This window comes from Anopheles nili, chromosome 2 (genome assembly GCF_943737925.1).
Source record: "Anopheles nili chromosome 2, idAnoNiliSN_F5_01, whole genome shotgun sequence".
Classification (NCBI taxonomy): domain Eukaryota; kingdom Metazoa; phylum Arthropoda; class Insecta; order Diptera; family Culicidae; genus Anopheles; species Anopheles nili.
Window position 1 is genome coordinate 9,548,976 of NC_071291.1, and position 22,149 is coordinate 9,571,124.

Consider the following 22,149-nt stretch of genomic DNA (forward strand, 5'->3'; position numbering starts at 1 on the left):
GGTTTTTAAATGGGCTTGCATTTCTTCCAGTAAATAAGAATCATTCTGGGATAAAATGGAGACACTACACTGCACTATTGTTAACCGAGTCAGCCCGGGATAAGGCTCTTTGCTCGGTTGTTGTGAGGAAATGCCTTTCAGCTCACAAATAATTATTCAAATCTAAATACAGCCAGGTCGTTCTTAATTAAATAACAATAATACTGCACTATTGTGATGCATCTATACTCTTATTAGTAAAAATCCAAACTGACACACTGTAACATTCTTTAAGGATAATAAGAAAACAATTCATGAGCTCTAAATTTGTTGCAATGGTTTTTATAATATAAAACCTGCGATAAAATGATAAATTTGCGATACAATATTTACGTAAAATTTTCTCATTACAGTGAGGTATTTGCCACATAAATTTTCGAAGAAGACGATTTAGCACGTCACTGCCTAAATTGTCGATGCCAAAATATACATAAAGTAAAGAAAGTAACAATGCCGAGCAGATAAGACCGACAGCTAGTGTGATGAATAAAAAAAAACCTGTCACGTCTAGGTGACAGCCGCCTGTGGGAGCATTTTTTTTGTCGACTTCACCACATGCAAGATTTAGAACCACCCGTAGCGTATCGACGAAGCACCCCAAACACGTAAACGAATCTGCACCGTATCAGGCAACACTCCAGCTCGTGGTACAAGGATACGAAGGCATGGCGCATAGACAGACAGGCCGGTGTTGCCGACAAACGCGCGTCTTCCGCCGACACCGGTGAACGTGCGAGCGAATGAAGCGATAACAGTACAGTTCCCCACTTCGTTACCCATAATTTACTGCAACCAACTGCCTGCCTGCAACGATGCCATGCCATAGCTGGCGGCATCTTTGGCCACAATTTAGCACCATTTATCCGCGCGAGATCGCGGGTCGCGAGTCGAGCGATAGCGCGAGTTATCATAATTTGGGCGTTCATTTTCGCTCACCCCATGGCGCTTCACAATTGCCAGACGTTGCGCGGAGCACGCAGTTTTCTCACGACCAGCAAGAAAACTAGCCAAATTGAGCCCCGTACGGGTTGGCTTTCGGAAGGTGCAATGGGGGTGTGGGTTTTTTTTTGTGACGATTTCTTTTGCGAGCCGAGCAAACGCCGGTGCCGAATTATGCAAAGTCCAATTCGAAGGAGACGATTGTTCGCTTGAGAGCGGTGGCAGCTTTTCCACGCTTTCGATTTTCCATGAACATTCCCGCGTCGGGTGGATTTCTTTTCTTTTTTGTTTGAGCAAGTGAGTTAACTTTTCTTTTTTGCTCCCTGCCTTTTTTTTTACTACGATCTACCCGAGCTCAAATGCTGAGTAAAACATGATTTATTGTTTGGACTCGGAGAAGGGTTTTTGTTTGGCGAAACGCTACCTTTCTTTTGGGAGGGATTTCAACATTTTTATAAGCTGGCCTGTTATCTGTGCAAGTAATTTTACAATTCAGTTAGTCCTTTAGAAAAGGCTTTTTTTTTGTTTATTAAGTTAACCACCAAATAGACTGCACGTTGCGACAACTGATCCATCCTTCCTGTTCGACCATTTTTTAACCTTTTTTTTCTTGGCGTATCGCATCGTTACTCCATAATTTCATTACCGTGAACAATGCTCTACATGCGACAGGCACTTGCCGGATGCGCCGTTTCGATGCCGATTGTCACACAAAACGTGCAAAATTTATCGTACAAAGTGACAGAACCGAGAGACGGCGCGTGGCTTTGTGAATTGTAAATCCTTTTTTGTTCTGGTGATTTTTTGGGAGCAAAAAAAAAACCATACGCCCACACACACACATCTCTCTCTCGCTCTCTCGCGCGCTCTATCCGTTGAAGATTGGGCCGCCAATCGAATCGGCAGTGGGCGTCGTTCCTGTTCCGTAAGCTGGCAGCTTCTGTGACAGGAGTTTTCCTCATCAACACAGCCACCCAGTTGTTCGCTTTGCCGTTTATATCCTTCCCCATCCAAGGCCCTAGTCCCTAGCTGGGTGGCAGACGGACGTAAAAGCGCCCCAAGGAACAGTGCTATTTTCAATCAACTTTCCACCCGAATATGCTATCACTGCAAGTGATAACCACCGACGTTGTTCCGGTATTGGCGGAATATAGATTGCACCGGATGGAGTGTGACTCGGATGGAAGTAAGTTTGCGAGTTTGAGGGATTATTCTTTTCGCTTCCAGTGAGGAACGACTTTGGGAAGTCTTTTTCCGGCTTTTCTGGCAGTCTCAGCATGAAATATTAGGCAGGAATTTGCATTCGGCAGGGTGCTTCGAAGTGGTTGATAAATTCAAAAATAGTTGACACCGATTCGTTGCTGTCAAAATTGTTCCAACACATTTAGGGTGGCTTTGCAATGAATCATGAAGAGAAAAGACGAAATAAATACACTGCGAGTAGAGGGAAAATTTGGCACAACTCTCCAGAAACGACACCGAGAATCGAGGCAAAGTGTATATTCATCCTTAGCGCACAGTCCCATCGCAGGATGGCCGATCCCGGGTTGAACCGTACGGGAGTGGAATTCGAAATTGAGTCGAAAAGTTTTCTCATTGCTCCCGTGGGTCGATTTTATATTGTATTTTTATTTTTATGTTGTTCTTTTGCACGCTTTCCAATGCGGCAATTGCCGTTGGTGCCCTGGTGGAAACGCACGCAGAACTTCCCGATCACTTTGGGGTGGTGGTCGGACTCTCCCACGGTTACATCCGGCCCTTTTGCCTGTCGTCGGCAGGAAAGCATCCCACGCGGGAAAATGCGAGTGTGGGAAAGTGCCGAACGCCTGGAATCGTCACCGCCTCGGCGGGCGCATTTGCATTTCCATTTTCGAGCACGCCACGAACCTTCGCTCATTCCAGCGGCAACCCGTCAAATAGACACGGTGGAAAAGCGCGATGGGTCGGAACGGTACGCAATTCCTATCCTGATCGCACAAGGACCAGTAGCGGGGGTGGAAAAGAGAGCGAGAGAGAGAGAGAAAGATTTATCCCTGGGCGACTTGCGTCAACCGGGGGCCACGTGGTTCCACGGGATGGAAACCGCGGTTCGCACTTTGGGAAAGTTTGGCGCCGTCTCAAGCTGCCTCGTGAGAGCCCCATTTTCCTGGCCCCATTTTCCAATTGTGATGTGAGCTTTGCATTGTTTGGCCACACCACCGTACCGTGGAGGTCCTTCAGCCCTGCCGATACCATCGAGGGAGAGTTTGACATTTCGTCCTGCCCGTCCACTCGGGCGTGCGTTTTGTTCTTCGAAATGCCAAACAGCAATCGGTTTGCCCGCCATTTGCCATTTGGGACCGTGACCAGGTGCGGTGAACGGAAATGCGGTGTTCGTACCACCCTGCACGAGCGGGAAAAGTGAGCTTGCGTTCCCGGAAAATAGCGTTGGCTTAAAACTGGCCACTCTTCGTGCTGTCATGAATGGCGCTCGGTAATGTTCCGCTTTTCTTTTCCGGAAAATGGCACCATCACAAACGGGGGCTCCGCGAAAAGAGCGTCCAACTCGGTTGTTCGGGAAATGTTATTTCGTTTTCATTTTTTTATTTGTTTTAGTGGCAGACGCGCTCGTGAGTCGCAAGCTGACAAGTGAAAGATCCAGCGCGAACTGCCCTTCCGGTTAACTTCCGACTGCACAATTACATACCGAATGTGCTGTGGTCGAATGATGGTATGTCGTTTGAAAATTCTACGAACTCACCATACAGATCCTTCAATTTGAGTGGAGCTTCTTATTTGTGGCGATGGCAAACAGCAAAACAAAAAATGGCCATTAGACGCGGCGGTGCCATTATCATGATTTACGAGTGCCATTACAAAATTATACTCGCGCAAACGGTAGCACCCCGGAGGCAGGACACTGCTCAGCAGACTGTGTAGCATCCCTTTTTGTCCTAACGTAATTAACGTTTGCATTACGTTAATTAAAGCGCATCGCATTAAGGACACTTGAGCTTCCGTCAGCGAATGAACTAAACTCGGATGCGCATGCTTCATAATTTTCTTTGGTGAGCTTTTACTTTTTGTCTCAAATGATTCTCGGTACTTGGGGCTTTCTACTTGCCACAGGGCTATCGTGTTATCATGAACGATTGTAGAAAGGATAACTTCGAACAAAATGACTTGCTTTTGAGAAAAGCACAGAGCGTTTTTGACAGCAGAGAGGAAATTGTTCTGCTATAATAGGTTCTCCTTATTTATCAGCTTAATGCTAAGCTGAATTCTTGAGCAGCGCTACTTGATTGCAAATTTCTCCGTGAGATTGTTAATTTGTTCAAGAGTAAATAATTTGAACGTGCTTCATTCAAACGTTTGCACGTTATCAACCACCAACATCACGGCACCGTTTGATGCTTATTTCGTTCTGGCAAAATTCCTTTCACCCGCTTGTCGTTGCTAGGCAATCTAGTTACTACGCCGCTTCTAGCACGAACATGGTTGCTATGGTTGCTTTTTTTGTGCCCTTTGCCTTTTTTTTGCTCAGCGCTTAAACGGGCCGCCCAAACGTCGAAAAGTTTAATTTCGCATTTTTGTCATTGCTCTGCCGGATCGCGATGGTGCGTGATTTCATTTGAAACGAAGAACAACATTTACCGACCAACGGTTTCGGTGGGCCGGGAAAATTTTCCACCCTTGCGACGCTAATAATGCGCTCCAAATAGCACCACCGCGGACCGAAGAGAGCCAATAAGCATTTCTAGTGAATTCCGTCCGCCGATCGCCGTTCGGACCATCGCAGGATGCCAAAGAATACGCTTTCCTGGAAGGTCACGGCTTCGACAGCTCGCGGGTCCAGCAATCATCAGCTTAGACGTCGATTAATGGCACCGAATGCACGCATGGTGGAGAAGGTTAATTAAGGGATGGCGGAAAAGAAGTTTAAAATGCGTGCGTAGGTGGGAGGGAAGATTTTCCACCCAACAGCGTATCACGATCAGCCGTTGTGCGGAACCCAGCCAACATGCAGCTTAAACGTTCTCGAGCACATTTCCAGTTTGCTCAGGCTCGAAAATAGGAATAGATGCCTGGTGAAAAAGCCTCGGAAGAGCTCAGCTAAGAGCCCCCTGTTGGAGGGTCCCAAGAGGCCATTTAAATGAATTCCTCGGGCTCATCCTCCATCCTCAGCTGGAGACCTGGACTGGACGTACGAGGCCGCGTGTGTGTCAGAATGTGAAGATGAATTACCTTTTAATACGCCGTGTAACATGCCGACGCGGCCAAGATCCGAAAGGCCGCCGCCGGTCGTGGTAGACCACATTCTGCCCGGTCATTATGTTGGAGCGATGTGTTGCTGCTGCTGCTGCTGATGATGATGATGATGATGATGGTTTGGATGGTCAGTTGCAGGCGCAACATCGGTACGGTGTGGAAAAGCGCCCGGTGACGGTGGGAAATAGCTTTCCTCCCATTAGGGTGTTCTCGGGTCGCCGTTGGTGAAGCGGACGTTAATCGGCTGAGATATGGCTTTATCGTAATCGAATCATGCTGCATGAGCTGACGAGACAAACGCTGAGCACAACACAAAAATGAAGCACCGAATTCTGGAGGATGCACATTTTCATCTGGCTTGGAATGGAATGCAAGCGCGCTTGAGCGAGATTAAAGTTGAGATTAAAGCTTATGTGTTGTATGTATGATGCATGAGGTGGAAAGAAACTCGTCGAATTATTCATGCTATATACATTCGAGCGAAATGCTATAGATGTTCGTTAAATAATTCCTATCTTGAAGAATGTTTCGATAACATATGCAGAATGCTAAAGTCGCTTCGAGCAGTATGGAATTGAACAGAAAAATATTCATAACCCTATAGACGGGCTTGGCTTGCATTAAAATGATCAAAATGAAGCTTTTATCACATTACAAATTAATGACTTTTTTTGTGTACAAATTTACATTATAGCGGTACATATATACTAACCAAAAAAAAATCGGTTTATGGCCACATTTCCAACCATATCGTCTCGTTGCCATCTTTTGGACGCAAAACAAAAAAAACACGGCAGCATAATTACGGATACCATCAGAACGCGAGCAACCGATTGCAGCATAAAAGCGAGGCAAAACACGACGTCTGTCCGAAAGCTCGATGGCAGCTGAATATTCGATTATGCCCGGGCAGCATGAATAATTTTGCACCTCTCACTTCGGGGTGAGGGTTGCAACAACAACAAAAAAACGCCTCGGCCAAAAATGTCACCTGCCTCGGTGCCCTTCAACCGTGGGTCATGGAATTCGATGGCACACGGGTGGAACCGCCAATTTGGCGCGTTATTTTGTGTTTTTGCGGCGGCACCAAAGGAAAGCATCGAAACAACAACAAAAACAAAACCAAAAAAAGAAAAAGAAACATGACAGACGCGAAATAAGAACCGGTCTCGCGAGGAGGAAATAAATTAAGCATAATTAATATTTTTACCAAAGCCCTTTGCGAACGGTCCGCTGTTCGTCCGGCATCCTGCCAGGACTGCAGGTTGCGTCCGTGTTTAATGTGTGGTTGATCGGTTGATGCCTCGCTCGTGCAGGCACATTCCTCGGGCCGGGCAGGATCGAAATAGGGGCACCTTTTGGAAAGGGCCCGGAACCACTTTTGAGCGCCCTGGCAGAGAAGAGCTATTTGGGGAGGTCAAAAATCATCCGTTGCAGGGCAACTGGCGCCAACAAGCATCCTCTTGGCCACACGTGTGTGTGTGTGTATCGGAGAGAAAGAGAGAGGGAGAAAGGATGTTTGTGTGCGTGGTAATTGCCCAGCCCATACCATCGCCCAGGGCCAGGGCCAGGGCCAACGGATTCCGAAGGGCCGTTTCGCGTTCACTTTGTTCTCAATTTAGCGAATCGCCAACCAAGCCAGCTCTCGGCTCCTGGATGCTTACCTCCCGTTAATGAGAGCCCCGTGGCCATGGTGGACCGTGACGCAGCAAAGGACTCGTGAAGGATCGTGACGATGCAAGCCCTTTTGAAAGCATTGCGCCCTTTCCCGATCGATGGATGAAGCGCTCCGGGCGAATGTCGGCTGCCAATTTTCGGTCCGATCGGTTGCGAGTTTTTTGCGTGCCGGGTGCTGGTGGGTAGGTAGTTGTGGGGATTTCCCTCCCCCTCCTCCCCATCCATCCGGGCACATAAAGGACCCGGATGGACAAAGGGCGTTGGGTGGCGTGCTCGTTCGAAAGAAGATGACGATGCGCCGATCGTAGCCGCAGGGATATTGGTCGAATGTAGAGTGAGAGTATCGTTCATTATTTGAGAGTTCGAAAACAGTTATGGTTTTTGTTTTATGAATCGCACTATAGTGTACATTTTACGCCATTGTTTGCGCTTGATGTTTTACGCATTTCTGCAAAAGGATTGTATTGTACCTGCATTGTATTGTGTTGTCCCGTCGTGTAAAGCTCATGTACTTGTCCCAATTTTACCAAAAAAAAGGGCTCTATCAGACACAATTTGAAAGGAATAAGCGTCTGCATTGTGCAGATAAGATCCAAGCAACACACGGCTTCGTTAGAAGTAACAGGCTGTAAAAGGCACTTCCAGCATCAGGGATAAAACGGTCCTGTTCCTGCTGCTCGTTAAAAAAGATTACATTCCCAGCCAGGGCGATTCGCGCCCGCAATACGTCCGTAAGCTTGCAAAAGGCAAAGCAGCGTTTCAGCAGAATTGGCCTTTTTTTGAATAACCTCCTAGAACGCCGACCTCCCGGTGGGCACAATCTTTGGCGAACAATTATCGGACCGGTTGCTAGGAATGCTCCTTTCGTACCGCTCGACGGATTGCGCGGGTTTTACTTCCCATTCAAAGAATCGCAGGTATGCAATGGGCTGCCTCAGGAGCATAAGCTCTTTTACGCGTAACGCCACCTGAAGGCTGGGGGTTTAGCTGGGCATCCGATGGGAATTGGTGATTCCAGCACAATAAGAGATTGATTTAGGGGTGTTTTTTCTTGTGGGGAGCTTTCCAAAAAACCACCTTCCACCAGGCTGTTGCGTATCGTGTGGGTTTTTTTCTTCTCAAAAATAAAAGCACTTGTTTCGATCGCTCAGCCCAGCTAAGGGAAATTCAATAAAACGTTCAACCACCAAGGCCATCCTTGGTTGGGCTTCTTAGGGTGGAAAATTTCGGTGTTACTATTCCCTTTCCCTTTAAACTCCGAATTGAAGCGAGCTCGGCTGGGGAATGTAATATTGCGTGCCAAGTTCTGCACTGCCCAGCCGCTTTCCATCCTTCCGATTGACAAACCGTTGCGGACCCTTTTCGTTCGAATTGCCGCAATCCGTGGTCAATAAATTCGGCAGCAACCCTTTCCAGGGGCTTGCTTGTCCCGGCGTGTGGCTTGCGATGGAAGAACGCCGCATTCCAGCAAGCGCAACCGCAACCTTCATCCGACCCGGGAACCGTTCAGTTCGATGGGCAAGAATTTCGCCCCCAATCTCAAGGGTTTCCACCCTCGACCCAGGACGGATAGGAAAAAAAAACAACGACGGCACGGAAGAAAAAGAAAGCAACATAATAACGCCGTGCCCGCGAACCGTGTCGGTCGCTTGGTGAACATCAATCACGCGAAACCGAAGGGCAAGGTGGGTTGGCGATTCGGGTTGGTGGGATGAAAATTTAATTTTCATTCATCATCAACACATCACCGAACACCGACCGGGTTGGCTTCTTCTTGGGTGGATCATAATTAATATGTCCGCCGTGCGGTGATGAACCCACCGGCCCCCGGGGTTCATCTGCCCTGAAAGCTGGACACGCTATCGAGTTTCCCTGCCATCGCACACAAAACCGGAACATGTGCGAGCTCTCGTTCGACCTTCGCAGCCTTCGCAGCCTCCGTCAGAAGGTGGCCAACGACGTGACGAGCTTTTCCAGGCTGCCTCTTGCGGGTATTTCCGTCCATTTCGCCTTCTATAGCGGTTTGATTTTAGGCCAACGTCCTCGCGCTCGGCGGGCGCGTTAGCGTGCCCGTAAATAACCGTCTCCGGCTGACAAGCTGACGACGGGACCGTAATCCGAAACCCACCGTGTTCCTGGGGTCTCGCGTTTATACTCCCCGCGTTGGGTGCTCGGTGGTGGTTGGTTCGAATTTCCACTAAAAGCACTGCCGCCTCTCGAATGTCACCGGTGGCGGTTCGAAAGAGACGGCAGTAAAATGCAAAAAAAAACACACACACACACAGAGACACAGACACAAACAACCACCCAAAGATCCTTACGTCACATTCACCCGATAAGCGTCCATTTGGGCCGCGGTGTATCGCGCTTCCACGGGACGACACTTGTTAGGTCGATCCCGGGGCCCGATCTCGGGTTGCGTGTGCCTGCACGGAGCCATTTTGCTTCAGGGGGGATGTTGTTTTTTTCCCTCCTCTTATTTTTTTTTTTGGGAGGGATCGCGAGTGCTTCCGAAACCAGGGCCACCCGCCATCATCCTGGCACCGGGTTTGATGGCGAACGTTGCACGCTAACGGGGACGTAAATTCAAAGCATCGAAAATCCCATTTAATGCTTCATTCGGGGTAGGAGTGAAGGGCGATTTTTTCCTGTTCTTGTTGCTTTTCTTTTTTTTTCATTTGGTCTTCGCTAGCTCTTGCTCGAAGGGTGAAGACACCCCCACCGCAGCGGTTACTTTGCGAGATTGGAAAGATAAAATATTTATGCGCTTGCGGTCCCGCGAAAGGGGTCGACCCGTCGAAACCATCCCTTTGACGTTTGATGCGAACGGGTGCTGAGGACGATTTTGTCTATTCAAACGGCGAATCTCGGGTCGCTTCACCTTGTACGGAGACGAGCGATGGCGGCGTGGGAGCCTAAGCTTTCTTCCTTGCCAAAATTCGTGACGTAATTGGCGGTTCTATTGTGTCAACAGAACCGTCCATTTAACCGCCCACCATCGTACTTCGCGATGTCGAGAGTCCTCGGTGTAATTGACTGGGGTCCGAAAAGAATAAAAACCACCCTCAACGTGAACGAATGAGCCCGTCCACGTATGGGGCGCGATCGAAAATGGAAATCCGCAAACACTCGCGAGGGAAGGCGAAACGATGAATATAATAAAAACCGACTCGCGGATTCTGCACGTAAAATTTGGGCATTTCGTGGGGTCGCGGGTAACAAAAAAAAAGGGTCAACCATTCGCGACGCTGAATGGGACCCTCGCTGGTCCCGGTCAGCTGCTTTCGCCGGTAGCACCTGAAGCCCCGAACCGGTTATGGGTGCGAGCATAAAAGCCCGTGGAGAGCCGGTTCCGAGCGTTCGTTCCCGGTGGATTGAGCCGTCGGATGAGTTGCAGGACGACGAAGAAAAAAAAAAAAGAACGGGGAAAAACACACTCGCGCACGCATCTCGTGCACGAAAAATGGTCGGATTATACTTTCAATAACCGGATGTGCCGACTGTTTATGGTAGAGGTATTGTTATCTGGAAATGGGCATGGTTATTACGCGAACAGCGACCCAAATACAGCATGGCTCTTGTTCGCGGAATGTGCGCTTTGGTGAGGAGAAAACACTTGTTTTTGTTCTCCCGCCGCCGTGGTGTAGCAACGAGAACACGGCTTTCAGTAATTTCCCATTACGAAACGGTGTATTATTCCTTGCGGGCAGACAATGCCAATCAATTTTGTACAACGAAAAATTAGACATGTTGCCGGCCAATGATGCCGAACCAACCTATTAGCTTGATGGGAGCATTAGGTAATTGATAAAGGCATATATTCAGGAATACCATCGTGTTTATGGAACAAAGCTAGCTAATCTTTTGATGGCGCATCCTTACAGAATTTTCGAGAGCTAGTTTATTTGAAAAAAAAAAACGGGATTATGTTCAATATTTGAATGTAGGTACATAGGCCCTAATACTAGCTGAAGGACTTGATTTCTTCTAAAATATTTCGTTCTATTAATACTCAAAAGCAATCCATTTTTTCACGAATCTGCTTTTCGAATCATTTTTTTCAATTATAAATTCTTTGCGTGATTTCTCGCATACATATAGCTTAGCGGTTTTGGTATACAGACCAAATATTGGTCTATCAGAGACTGTCGTCTGCCAACCGCTAATTGTGACCTTTATGGCGGACTCATCAACGTCCTGTTTCGTCTCAGTTTGGATCTACCACGCCTCTTCTGTCCTAAAAGGACTTTGCGGGCAGGGCCGTTTCGGTGCCATTCTAATGACATGATCAGCCCACCGGAGTCTGGCGAGTCTCATTCGTTCCTGGACAGCGACCATTCGTCAGCATTCATTTAGTATTCGTTTTAACTTTAAAACACATGCAATTTGTTTTCCTATTTGTTAATTTACCATTTAAACTCACCTAGAAAAGATCTCTTTTCAACCGTTAATTCAAATCACACTGCTGCTGAAGATCACTGCGTATCGGCATGCATTGTCAATCCGTCAACCGTTGGCGCAGAACAGCCGACAAAATTGTCCCGGCATCCGACTGCGCAGCCGTGGCTTTTCGGATGAGGTTTGTGTACAAACAAAACGGTGCGCCTGGGTTAAAAATAAGCATCACGCCTTGGTGGTGGCGGTTCGCGAGCAACACCGTTCGCAATCTGTTGTAATCTGCCAGTACGAAACGGTCGACACTCGAACCGTCCTGGCTCAATTCGGAGCTACAGTGAGCAGTGTTTTTCAGAACTTGCGTAGGTACAGAAGCTGTTGAAGATATTCGCTCAAGTTTCACTGCGTTCGATTGACTCCATAAGATTTAGCGAACGGCGGATACTTCGTTTAAATCTACGATCAAACCTACTTATGTAAGGCAAGCGCAAAATTTTGGCGAACGAAAAGACGATTCCAAGGGCACGACGCGCATGCCTACGAGGCCTTCCCTGTTTATTTTCGCTGTACGACAATACACCACGCGAGTCGATCGCTAATCACCAGCGGTAAGACGTAAATATACCGAGCCGTAGTGTGCAGGTTTCCGATTCCGAGGATCGCTATGCGATTTTCTTTCACTAACCAGCTGGAGTAGTGCAGTTTTTGTGGGAGAGTGTGATTGCCTTCAGAAGCACTTCAGTGCAATCACACAGCTAGCAGGATGTCGAGGAAGCTAGCCGTTCGTACGCTCGCAGAGCTAACACTAGCCGAGCTGGCCAGCATGATCGTAGGATCCATCAACATAATGGTCAACACGAGCAAGGAGTTTGGACTTCCACCAGACTATACGCTGCTGTGCGTTGAGGTCAACTCATACCTGGAGTGCCTCGGGGCGACCGCTAACATTTATGAGGACCTATTGCGTGTGATCCTCTGTTCGGATACACTCGACGCGTCGATACGCTTCTGTTGCCTGCAGATGCTACTGAATTCCAGCGTCCAGAGCCTGGCAACCGAGATCTTCCCACTCGCGTACTACGAGCGTATCCTGCAGGTGATCGCGGCCCAGGGACGTGGTCTACGCCGGCTCAATATGAAGGGTGTTTGGGTGAAAGAAGAATGCCTGTGCTTCATGTACGAGATCGTGAAGAGACTGCCACGATTGACCAGCCTAACGATACCGCACATCGCGAACGACAACCTACTAAAGCACATCGCCGACTACAGCCGGGATCTGTGTCAGCTCGACATCAGCGGAGAGACGGACATCACTGAGATCGGTATCGAGTACCTGTGCTATGGTGAATGCAAGGAACGCCTCACTTGCGTCGACATCGGGTCACTTGGTGAGGAGAATATCTGCCACACAGACGTGGCATTGTTGCTGGCCAACCTGCCCAACCTTCGGACACTCAAGTCGTACTCGTTCGTTGGTCGCAGCCTGCAGCACATCCTCGAGAAGCAGAACGCCGCCTTCCGATGTCGACTGGTGTACGTGCACGATACGGGTACGTGTGCCGCCACACTGGACGCGATTGTACGTGCTTGTCCGCAGCTCGAGGACGTCTACCTCGATTCCCCTGAAGTCGGCATTCTAGGAGGTTTAAGTCCTGTGAAACGTTTACGCCGGCTTAAGCTGTATCGGTTCAGTTGCCACGAGCTGCTGGAGCTAGCGAACAGCGTAGGACCGACTCTGCGTCAGCTCACCGCCATTAAAGGATATGGGCCACTGGAGCTCGATCGGCTTGTTCGTCTTTGCCCAGGTCTGCTAGAACTCGACCTGTACATGATGGACTCACTGTCATACGTCGGTGACGATAGCTTCATCGACCTGCACGGACTGGAGATTCTGAACAGTCCGATCGCGAGAGCGAGCCTGCGTCGGTTCATCTGCCACACGACTTCACTCCGGCGACTTGCCGTCGACACCGTCACCTTCTCGGACGAAGACATCAGCACGATGGTGATCGAGTATGACTTCAACTGGCTGGAGGACGTCTGGTTTACGTCCGCACCGTACCTCTCAATGGCTTCCGTAGAGGTAAGCAGAGCGCTTTCCAAGGTTTTTGGCAGATCCTCACAGAATTCACTCTACTACATTCCTCAGATTCTTATGGACCGATGTCCGGAGCTCCAGAGCGTCGGACAACTAAGCGGATGGGCCCTAACAACAGATGACGTGATGCTTCTGCGCGGGATCCTGCGAAGCAGCAACTCCTCCCTGGTACTGTCACCAGCAAGTATATTCCCGTGACAAGCGCGCGCATTATGAAGTCCCGTTTCTCCGTTGTTCTCTTTGTCCCATGTCATCACGCGGCTCCTATCAAAACCTTCACCCTTGGATCCCTATTCCTACTTCTTCACGTTCCTTCTCATGCGGGTGATGGCGGCAGGTGTTGAAGACGTTTCAGCCACGCCGGAAGGCACCGTACGCCGCCTCGTGGGTGATTCTGCGACGCGACTGACAGCGAAGCGCAGCAAATACGAAGACACCATTCGTCGAATGTCCTCGAAACCAGCGGGAATGGGGATATCTTGTGCAGAACCTGCAAAAGCACGTACTCACGGCACACTGTTGCTCTTCTTGTTTGTTCTTGCCCATCCGCCTCTTCTTCCAGATGGTACAGTCACTCTGACACTCCGATCGACCGGTTCCAGATCCTGATCCTTCACGTCCTACCGAGCCCTTCGCGAAGACCTAAGTCCCCCGGCTCCCGATGATGCACCTCAAACCAATTGGTTTTAATTCTGGACCAATCGTGCCCTGCTCCAGCTTTCACCCCTGCTAACGAGTCAATAAACGAGAGATAAAGTGTAGCGTGTCCGTTTTACCCAAAACCTCGACCCGTTGCCGTTGCGAATTATCGTCCATTATCGGTGGTTTCTCTCGGTGTGGCAAGCCTCCAGGATGGGAGCATTCGTACCGAGGTACCGAGTGTCGTCGCTGGTGGCGGTAGCCGTTTTATCGCCCTTGTCCTCTTCTTGGCGGCAGCTGATTGAGCGGTACGGCGCTTTGTCAAATCGGGCGTCCATAATCGGGGTTGGGTGAGCTCGAAGCTGGTGTCGAGGTACAAGAACGTGCGCGTTGAGAAATCATGGACGCACGTCGCGAAGAAGCCTCTCGTTCTTTATCTCTCTCCGTGCGTTTGTTTCGAGTGATTCTTTGCTTGGTTGGTGTTCCAAACGGATGAAGGATGAAGAAGAACACTGCACACGGGATGTTGCATTGCGAGATATTCAACTCGTTGCACACCTGCCGTTGTTCTTGGGATGGCGAATGTGAGGAAAAGGTCACGAGAAAAGGAGATAAGAGAGAGAGACAGTAAAAAGAAGGAAATACCTGGATGGTGTACGAAGAGCGTATAGCAACACCGTTCGACCTGATACCTGGACAAGGGCAAGGGCAAATGGGGTGACAAAAAACGGGAAGTCCTCCACATCGGACCGGCTGGCTCAGGGAAGAACAACCCGAACAACGGAACCGGTCTGAAAGAGCAACAGTTCGACGAATGGAGCTTTCGTTTTTTTTCTCACATTTTTCTACAAGTTGTATCATTTATAAAAAAAAATGTGTAAATTTGTACGAGAGAAGTTAATCGTGTAGTATCTAAAACAATTTTGAATGAAATAAAAAGTTTCGTTTTTAACGATATGTAAAAGCATTATGTGCCTATCAAAGAATCAGATGATTGATAACTAACAGGAGCTGACATGAAGTATCAGAAGCGACTGAGATAAATTGCAATATCACGTTTTCAAAGCAACAAACCCACAAAAGCACGATTGAAACGCAGGGTAAAGGGCCATCAGTTCCATTTGCTCATCTTAATTCCCGTTAGTCGGCTGGGTTCAAAGGCTGCTCAACCCTGCGGTGGAAAATCACAAGCAACGGCTCTTCGCATCGGGACGGCAAACGGAATTGCAAGCTGCAATAAAGTCCGGCAACACGGTGCTGCATTCTAGATGAGCAAAACCCTCACCGTTCGTTGGTTATTTATGGTACTTGCAGGCACCTTGGCTCGAGACCACCTCACGGGCCATGGCAGATACCTTCGAGTACAAAAAAAAAGTAAAGAAACCCACCACAAACCGACCCAAAGGGGTTGGCGCTCGCGAAGGGAAAATCTATGAAATAAATTTCGCTCAAACACACTTCCCTAGCGCGCGGAGTTAGGCGATTAAGGGTTGCGATGGCGCAGCGTGCTGGCCTTGAACTAGTTCAGCGCGGGCTCGAGCGAAATTGGAGGAAATTATCTCGCACCTAATGCTTCTTCGCCAGCGCACGGGGTGCATTTGTGGGGTTGCGTGCGGGTGCAATTAAGCGAAATCCGAAACCGATGCAGCTGGGCGAGAGAAACCCTCCAGGAAGTGGGGCATGAGATTTATGGAATCGAGCAGCTCCACACACACACACACACACACGCGCACGCGAGGACGGACAGACGGCAATTTATTCGCGGTGGTGCGCAATAGTTCGGATAGCGCGGGCTTTAATTTACGTAACGAGGCTCGAGGACGTCAGACTGAGATAGGGTGTCGTGAGACCTTCACCGGAGGCCCCTGTTACGGGGGCATAATTTACGGACGACCTAACGATCACCGAAAGCTTTGTGCCACCTGCAGCTTTACTGCGTCCGTGCAAAGGTCACACATCGCGCCCTGCTTAGCGAGAGCGTGCGAGAGTTGTCCAAATATTTGGGCACGTCGGTACACCTCAAACGGTGGCTTCAACATCGACTACGTTACGAGCACGAGGCTCCATCAGCGGGAATGGTGCCTCGAGGCGAGTACTTCTGACGATCGCAAGCTTCGAACAGCCCGAGGGTGATGAAATGTAATTTTGTAAATTACACGAGAGCGCGGAGAATGATGCCGAAGCGATCGAGTAGCGATCACTTGATGAATCACGACGGCAAAAATAAAAGAAAAAAATGAGATGTATGATCACGAGAAGAAATAGAGATACAGCACGATGCACTCGGTGTTGGTGGTGAGGCAACACTGTGTCCAAAGCATTGCCTGCGTTACGAGTTTGGTGCTGGAGAGTTTGGACCGTAACGCCCCAGAATGTGGCTGTTGAGCAAGAGCACGAGTCGAATTTTGGAAGTTCCACAACGCTAGAGCACATTCTCGCTCCAAGATGACGCCACATACTCAAGAATACGAGTATCATCCAGAAAGTTGAATCGCTCCAAGGGTCTTTGGTAGGATCTTTAGCCAAAAATAAGTGAGCAACAGGTGCATATTACTTCCAACACCAGGAACACCAGGAACTCTAGTATATCAACGAAACCACGTTGCCCAGCAGTACGCGGCTTACGATCGAAGATCTTTTCATGGCCATCCCAGTGTTGGTAAGAATTGGAAGCATCTCCCTCCAAAATGCACTCTGGGCTTTCGTTCATCCGACACAACTTCAACTGCATCAATGAAGTATCAATGGCGTTTTGGTTCGTTCAACGGTATCGAAAATGTTTCACCGAAAGACCAAACAGGTCTTCGAAAGGGCAGCATCCGCTCTCTATCTCATTATCTCTCTTGTTCTCTTTCTCTCTTTTATGCCTTTTGAGGTTCCTCTCGTTTCGGCTGATCTGACCGCTATCGGTTCGCTTGCGCCTCACGACGCACCAATTATCGCGCACGGTTCCGCGGGCCAGAGATCAGAGAGAAACGATGCGTTAGAACCTTCGAGACCACCTTCGCGAGGGGGCGTCTGAAGATGACCACGAACCGGGAAACGTACACCACTGGAAGGGAGTACGTACGGCGAAAGTTCAACGATCTCCCGATGTGGGGTTGGGTTCGATCGAAGGGATCGAATAGGGTCGCCTGGTGGTCCACGGTTATAATAGTCGATTGTGCCGGCGGGTTGGAATGGTTCTTTTGTTTCTTGGTCGAAGGGCCACGAAAGGGTCTTGGAAGATCTCGGGGAGCTACGCCATTCCTAATGCCCCCAAAAAGCTTCCCTTGCTGGAGAGAATCGGTGTATTGATTCGGTTCGGTCGGTTCCGGACCATTTCGTCCCGGCTTGGCAGCTGCCGTCCGGTGGTGATGGTGGTTTGTTTATGGACAATTATTCGTCCCTCTGCCCTTGGCTTTCTGAGGGCTATAACAAAAAGGAAACGCTTTGGTTTCGTGTGCGGGTTTTGCTTTTGTTCGATTTTTTTTCCAATGTTCAGGCTGAGAAGCTCCAGCATTTACCTTAACTTGATTCAATAAAACCACGTAGAATTACATCCACAAATAAAGACATAAACCCTAAAGGGCTACTTTCCATTTTTGGAGACTCGCGGTCCAATCAACCTGCAGCTCGTCATCATCATCGTCCCACCCAGGAAGGGTCTCATTCATCGTGGTTTACCGTACGCAGACGCGATAACGCTGCTCATTGGTCACTTAGCACCTTCAACTCGCTCGGCCATGACAACATACCGTGCCGGAAGCTGCGAGTCCTTCAGATCGTTCGAATGTCCTGCGGATCGGGTCGAGCCCTGTCAGCCGTTTTTGTACCGAATTCGTTCCATTCCTTCGCGACGGTGAACGCCTCGCAGGTACGGTGGCTCAAAGTTGCTTTTTACTGCGAGGCTGTAAACAATTTAGAGCGAACAAGATTAAATAACCCAACCGAAGCCGTATGGTGGCGGGAAACGTGCCACGGTGGGTCTGGGCCTGAGATCGTGTGTCGAGATCTCCGCGAGCCACGCTAAACCGCAGGGGGCTTTAGGTGCTTCATGCATCTCGCTTCCGCCCTTTGGTGCGCTCGTTCTGATTCACTCGCAAGCTGGCTGCTTCCTAAGCCCATCTACCTGCCGGATTAGTCAGCTAGAAGGAAAACCTTGAATCTCTTGCACCACCGTTGGTGATCCTGGTGTGTTGTGGTGTGGTGTGCTTAAGGGGTGGGTTTTTGAGAGGGATGAAGTGAGTTCGCACGGTTCATACCGTTGCAGGGTTGGTATACCTTGCACAGATAATTATCGCTTGATTTTTTTGTGGCATCGATTGAGGGAATTTGAACTAAAAATATGATCATATGTATTACATCTCAAGGGCGGTTCAACATAAATGAGGCGATGAATTGCTAAATATGTATTGTTCAAGTTTTTATTCACTGACAAACTGAAATAAAATCATGTTTGAGGGAGTAAATTGGACTAGGACTTTAAAATATTAACCAGCTTGTAGAATATATCAAGATTAGCTATGTATGATTGTTTGTTTTACGTAAAAAGCTTAATTAACTTCAACAAAGCTAAGTAAAACTAGGGAAAACTGCACAAAACCCACCCCTAAAGTGCCGGAACTCGTCGAGTAGCCCTTTTTCCTTCTGTTAGTGCGAACACGCACACTATCGGTGAATGAGCGAGCGAGAGCTCCCAGCTCATTTCCTAGCGAGAACGAAGCACAGAAAGAGAAAGAAATATCAAATTGAGCGAGAGACAGAGAGAGAGAGAGCGAGAGCGATGAAAGATGGCCGAGAAAGCCTTCCGCTTCGCTCGCGCAAAGTAGGCAATGACCGCCCGGCGAAAAGCAACCCCCTGTGTGCTGATATGCTGCTCAAGGGTGAGTTTTCGGTGGAACCGGCCGCCATTGCGGGTTGCTTGGGGTGCGGAGCTTGAATCGCACACAAGGTGAGCGTGTGGTTGTGCGGTGTGTGCGCACCAGCAACAGGTCATCACGGTTTGGGCTGGCTGCGCAGGTCTTGTTTTTATTATTACCAGTTTCTTCTCGTCATTTGGTCGCGCAAGTCGTCTCACGAGCGCGCGCGCGCGTGTATACTTTCGGTGCGTTTTCTCTTCAGCGCAGCGGTAGCGCTTTTCACGCGCGATTTCACGAGCTAACGCGTGCATTTCGCCTGCATCACGCGTTGCATCGCAGCGTGTGGAAATCGATCGGGGAAAACTCATTCAATTTGACGTATGTTCCGTGCTCGATCGTGACGGTGATCGATCGCTTAGTGTTGGCGTGTATTCGTCGTGATTTTTGGTGAGTTTTGGCTGCTGCGAGTGGATGGTATATTTTGTGACCACCCTCATCAACTCCAGCGCGAACAGGCGGAGGTCTTTAAAGAGAGTCGTTTTCCCTCCCCAGCGAGTGGGGCTAGGTGTGTGCATGTGTTGTGTGATGGTGCGAGATGGTGTGCTTTGGGCTGCGTAACCAGCGAACAACCTCCCTCACCAGTGGAGTCAGTGGAGCCGAGTGAGGCAAAAGCTCCAAGTCTCCGTCGGTGTGCGTTTGTTCCATTTTATCTGAGCCCCGTTTCGTTTCGTTCCATTTCGCCCGCCTGGATGCTTGGGGGCTTCGGCGGAACGTGTGTGATCTTGTTACCTTCATTTTTCCCTCATTTCTTTGCTGCTCATCTCGTCTGCTGCTGCTGCTGCTGTTGCTGCCTTGGTTGCTGTTTATGTTTGTGCTTCTTTTCTTTTTTTCTCAGTTTTAATGCTTCACCTGGCTCGTTCTTTATCACACTATCTCTCTTGCGTTTTCTTTCCGTTTCACTCGGTAGCGCTTCTTCATCTCGTTAACTTTTGTTTTATCTCCCGGTGCCCGGTGCTATTCTTTTGTTTCTATTCTTGCGTTTGCTTCGCTCGATTTTCGATCCGTTTTCTCATCTCCGATTTCTGCCCTTTTTGCTGGCCGCTGGGCTTTTCTAACTTGTTCTTCTCGGACTGGTCGCGAGGAAGCCAAAGGAAACCTCACAAGTTCCTTCTCGGCTGCGGGTACCTTTTTTTTCCTGTTTTTTTCCCCCCACTCTTCACAACCCTAGCGCACGGTTGCCTTTCTGTTTCACCTTTTTCCGAGATCATTTTCCTGTCCGTTTACTGCTATTTGGGCCAGATTTTCTGTTTTCAAGTTTTTTCTTCCTCATTCTCTCTGCTCTGCTTGTCTTCCTAGCCATCCTTTTCTCTCTCTCTCTCTCTCTCGTTCTCTACTGGATTTCTTCGTTTGCGTCGCCTTGTGCGCTTTGATTTCACCTTTTCTGCTTTCTTCTTGTCTGCTTCCTTTCGGGGTTGCGAGATGCATTAGAGTTTTCTGTGCTGGTTCACTCCCATTTCCCTTCTCTTTTTCCTTTCTTTTCTCTGCATCCATTACCGCGCTTTTCGAACCTTTTCTTTTGCTTTCCGCAGCGAGCACTCTGAAGAAAAAAGCTTCTGCGGCAGGGTGAATGTGCATTCGGTAGAATTTTCTCAGCAACAAACGACGCAAATAAGCAAATTCTTTTTGCCTTCGTTTCCCCTACGCGTGCCAGCGGCAAACCCATTTTGATTATTCGATCCCCCCGCCAGGCCGATTGATTGATCGATGCCGTGCAGATAAATTCCGGTATCATTCATCAAACCGACGGAGGCTCCGTTTAGCTTAGCTAGGAACAGGAAGCGACGTTTCGAGACTCTGCGCCTCGGTAGTTCGCTAAAGTTCCACACGGTGAAGATGCTTCTGCCCCTCTGTTTCGGCTGGAATATTAATTTTGTCTCACGGCTCTCACGGCTCTGTCATTGCGAAAAAAAGCGAGGGCCAAACCAACAATCCCAAGGTCCCCTTGTTCGTGTCTCGGATGCACCAGCCCAATCCCCCGTCAGCTGTGCAGCGTAGGGGACGTTTATTCGCTTTCGATGGGAACCACCGAAAAAACCTTCGAAACCCCTTTGGCCTCGGCTTGTCACGGCTGGCTGCATCCGATGGGAACCGCGGGTCGGTCGCTCCATTTTCTCCATGGGAATCTGTAAAAAGGGGTGCCGTTCGCTAAAGGGGGTGCGCCATGTCCGTTCATCGAATGCACCTTCGTCACACACTTCACACACATCCACACACGGCTGGGTTTTGCAGATAAAACGCATCCACACACGGGGGTTGTTTGATAAGGGCGAGAGTCACTCCCTCCCAGAGTTTCCTCATTTATCACCAGTTTGTGACCAGGTCCCAGGAGAGAGGGTTTTTTTTTGGGAACAAGCCAACACGCTGCGAAACATGCCTTCATTGCTTCCAGCGACATTAAACAGCGCCGTGAGAAACGGGCCGTGCGATAATTGCTCTCTTTTCCCCCTCTTTTTTTTTGTCCCTCGGTGGTGATGTACCGCGAATTGTTTACAATCTGTTAGATTGCGTTACTGTTGCCACAGGTCTGCCTGGCAGCGAACACCTGGCACCTGGCATTCGGGAACACGCTCGATGAACCTGTTGACAAGTGTGCGCGAGCTTTTGTCGTGCAGCTTTTTCGTCCTGTCTGAGCTGTCAAATGATTGACGCGTTTACGAAATTCGGCTACTGAAATCGCACGTTGATTAACATCATTTTCGGTTCCATTTTTTTTCCCTCACTGACAGGTGTGCTTCGATTGCGTAAGTCATCCTGCCTCGCTCACTCACCTGTGTGTCATCACGGTTAACAAAGATCGGCGTGTCCTGGCGCGTCCTGTGTAAGATCGACGCATGCTTCTACGCAAACATAATTCGAATAAGCTCGCGTCCTCGCGTGTACGCTTCCATGTGATAGTGTGTGTGTGTGTGTTTGAGCGCCGGTAATTAATTATACTCGTGAAATAATGATATAAAAAAAGGGATCCCGATAACGAGCGATAGTGGGGTAACGAAGTAATAGCAGCAAAAATAACGGAGCAAATCAGCGCCAATCATTCGTTCGATCTCGCGAAGTGCAAAGCGGAAGCAGATAACTGCACGCGGTCGTATCAAAAGCGGCCCGAGCTCGAGCTTTCAGACCGTGTGGACCAGTGTGCTTCAGTGCTTCGGCAAGTGGTTTTCCATTCATCGTGCTCCCTATCGTGTACGTGTGTGTGCGTGTATGTGCGGTAAA

At 49.1% G+C, this 22,149-nt stretch overlaps 1 protein-coding gene across 1 annotated transcript; it reads left to right on the forward strand.

The window, feature by feature from the left end:
• The first annotated feature begins 12,061 nt into the window (after window positions 1–12,061).
• On the forward strand, window positions 12,062–13,805 carry LOC128720425 (uncharacterized). Its single transcript, XM_053814093.1, has 3 exons — window positions 12,062–13,381; window positions 13,448–13,564; window positions 13,734–13,805. Exons 1-3 carry the CDS (start codon window positions 12,062–12,064, stop codon window positions 13,803–13,805), a joined length of 1,509 nt encoding a protein of 502 aa, XP_053670068.1.
• Window positions 13,806–22,149: the final 8,344 nt, after the last annotated feature.

Excerpts from the sequence above, each read along its gene's own strand:
- LOC128720425 (XM_053814093.1), top strand. The coding sequence starts at position 12,062 with ATGTCGAGGAAGCTAGCCGTTCGTACGCTCGCAGAGCTAACACTAGCC. Across the intron at positions 13,382-13,447 it reads TCTCAATGGCTTCCGTAGAG|ATTCTTATGGACCGATGTCC; the intron begins GTAAGCAGAGCG and ends TACATTCCTCAG. Across the intron at positions 13,565-13,733 it reads GAAGCAGCAACTCCTCCCTG|GTGTTGAAGACGTTTCAGCC; the intron begins GTACTGTCACCA and ends TGATGGCGGCAG.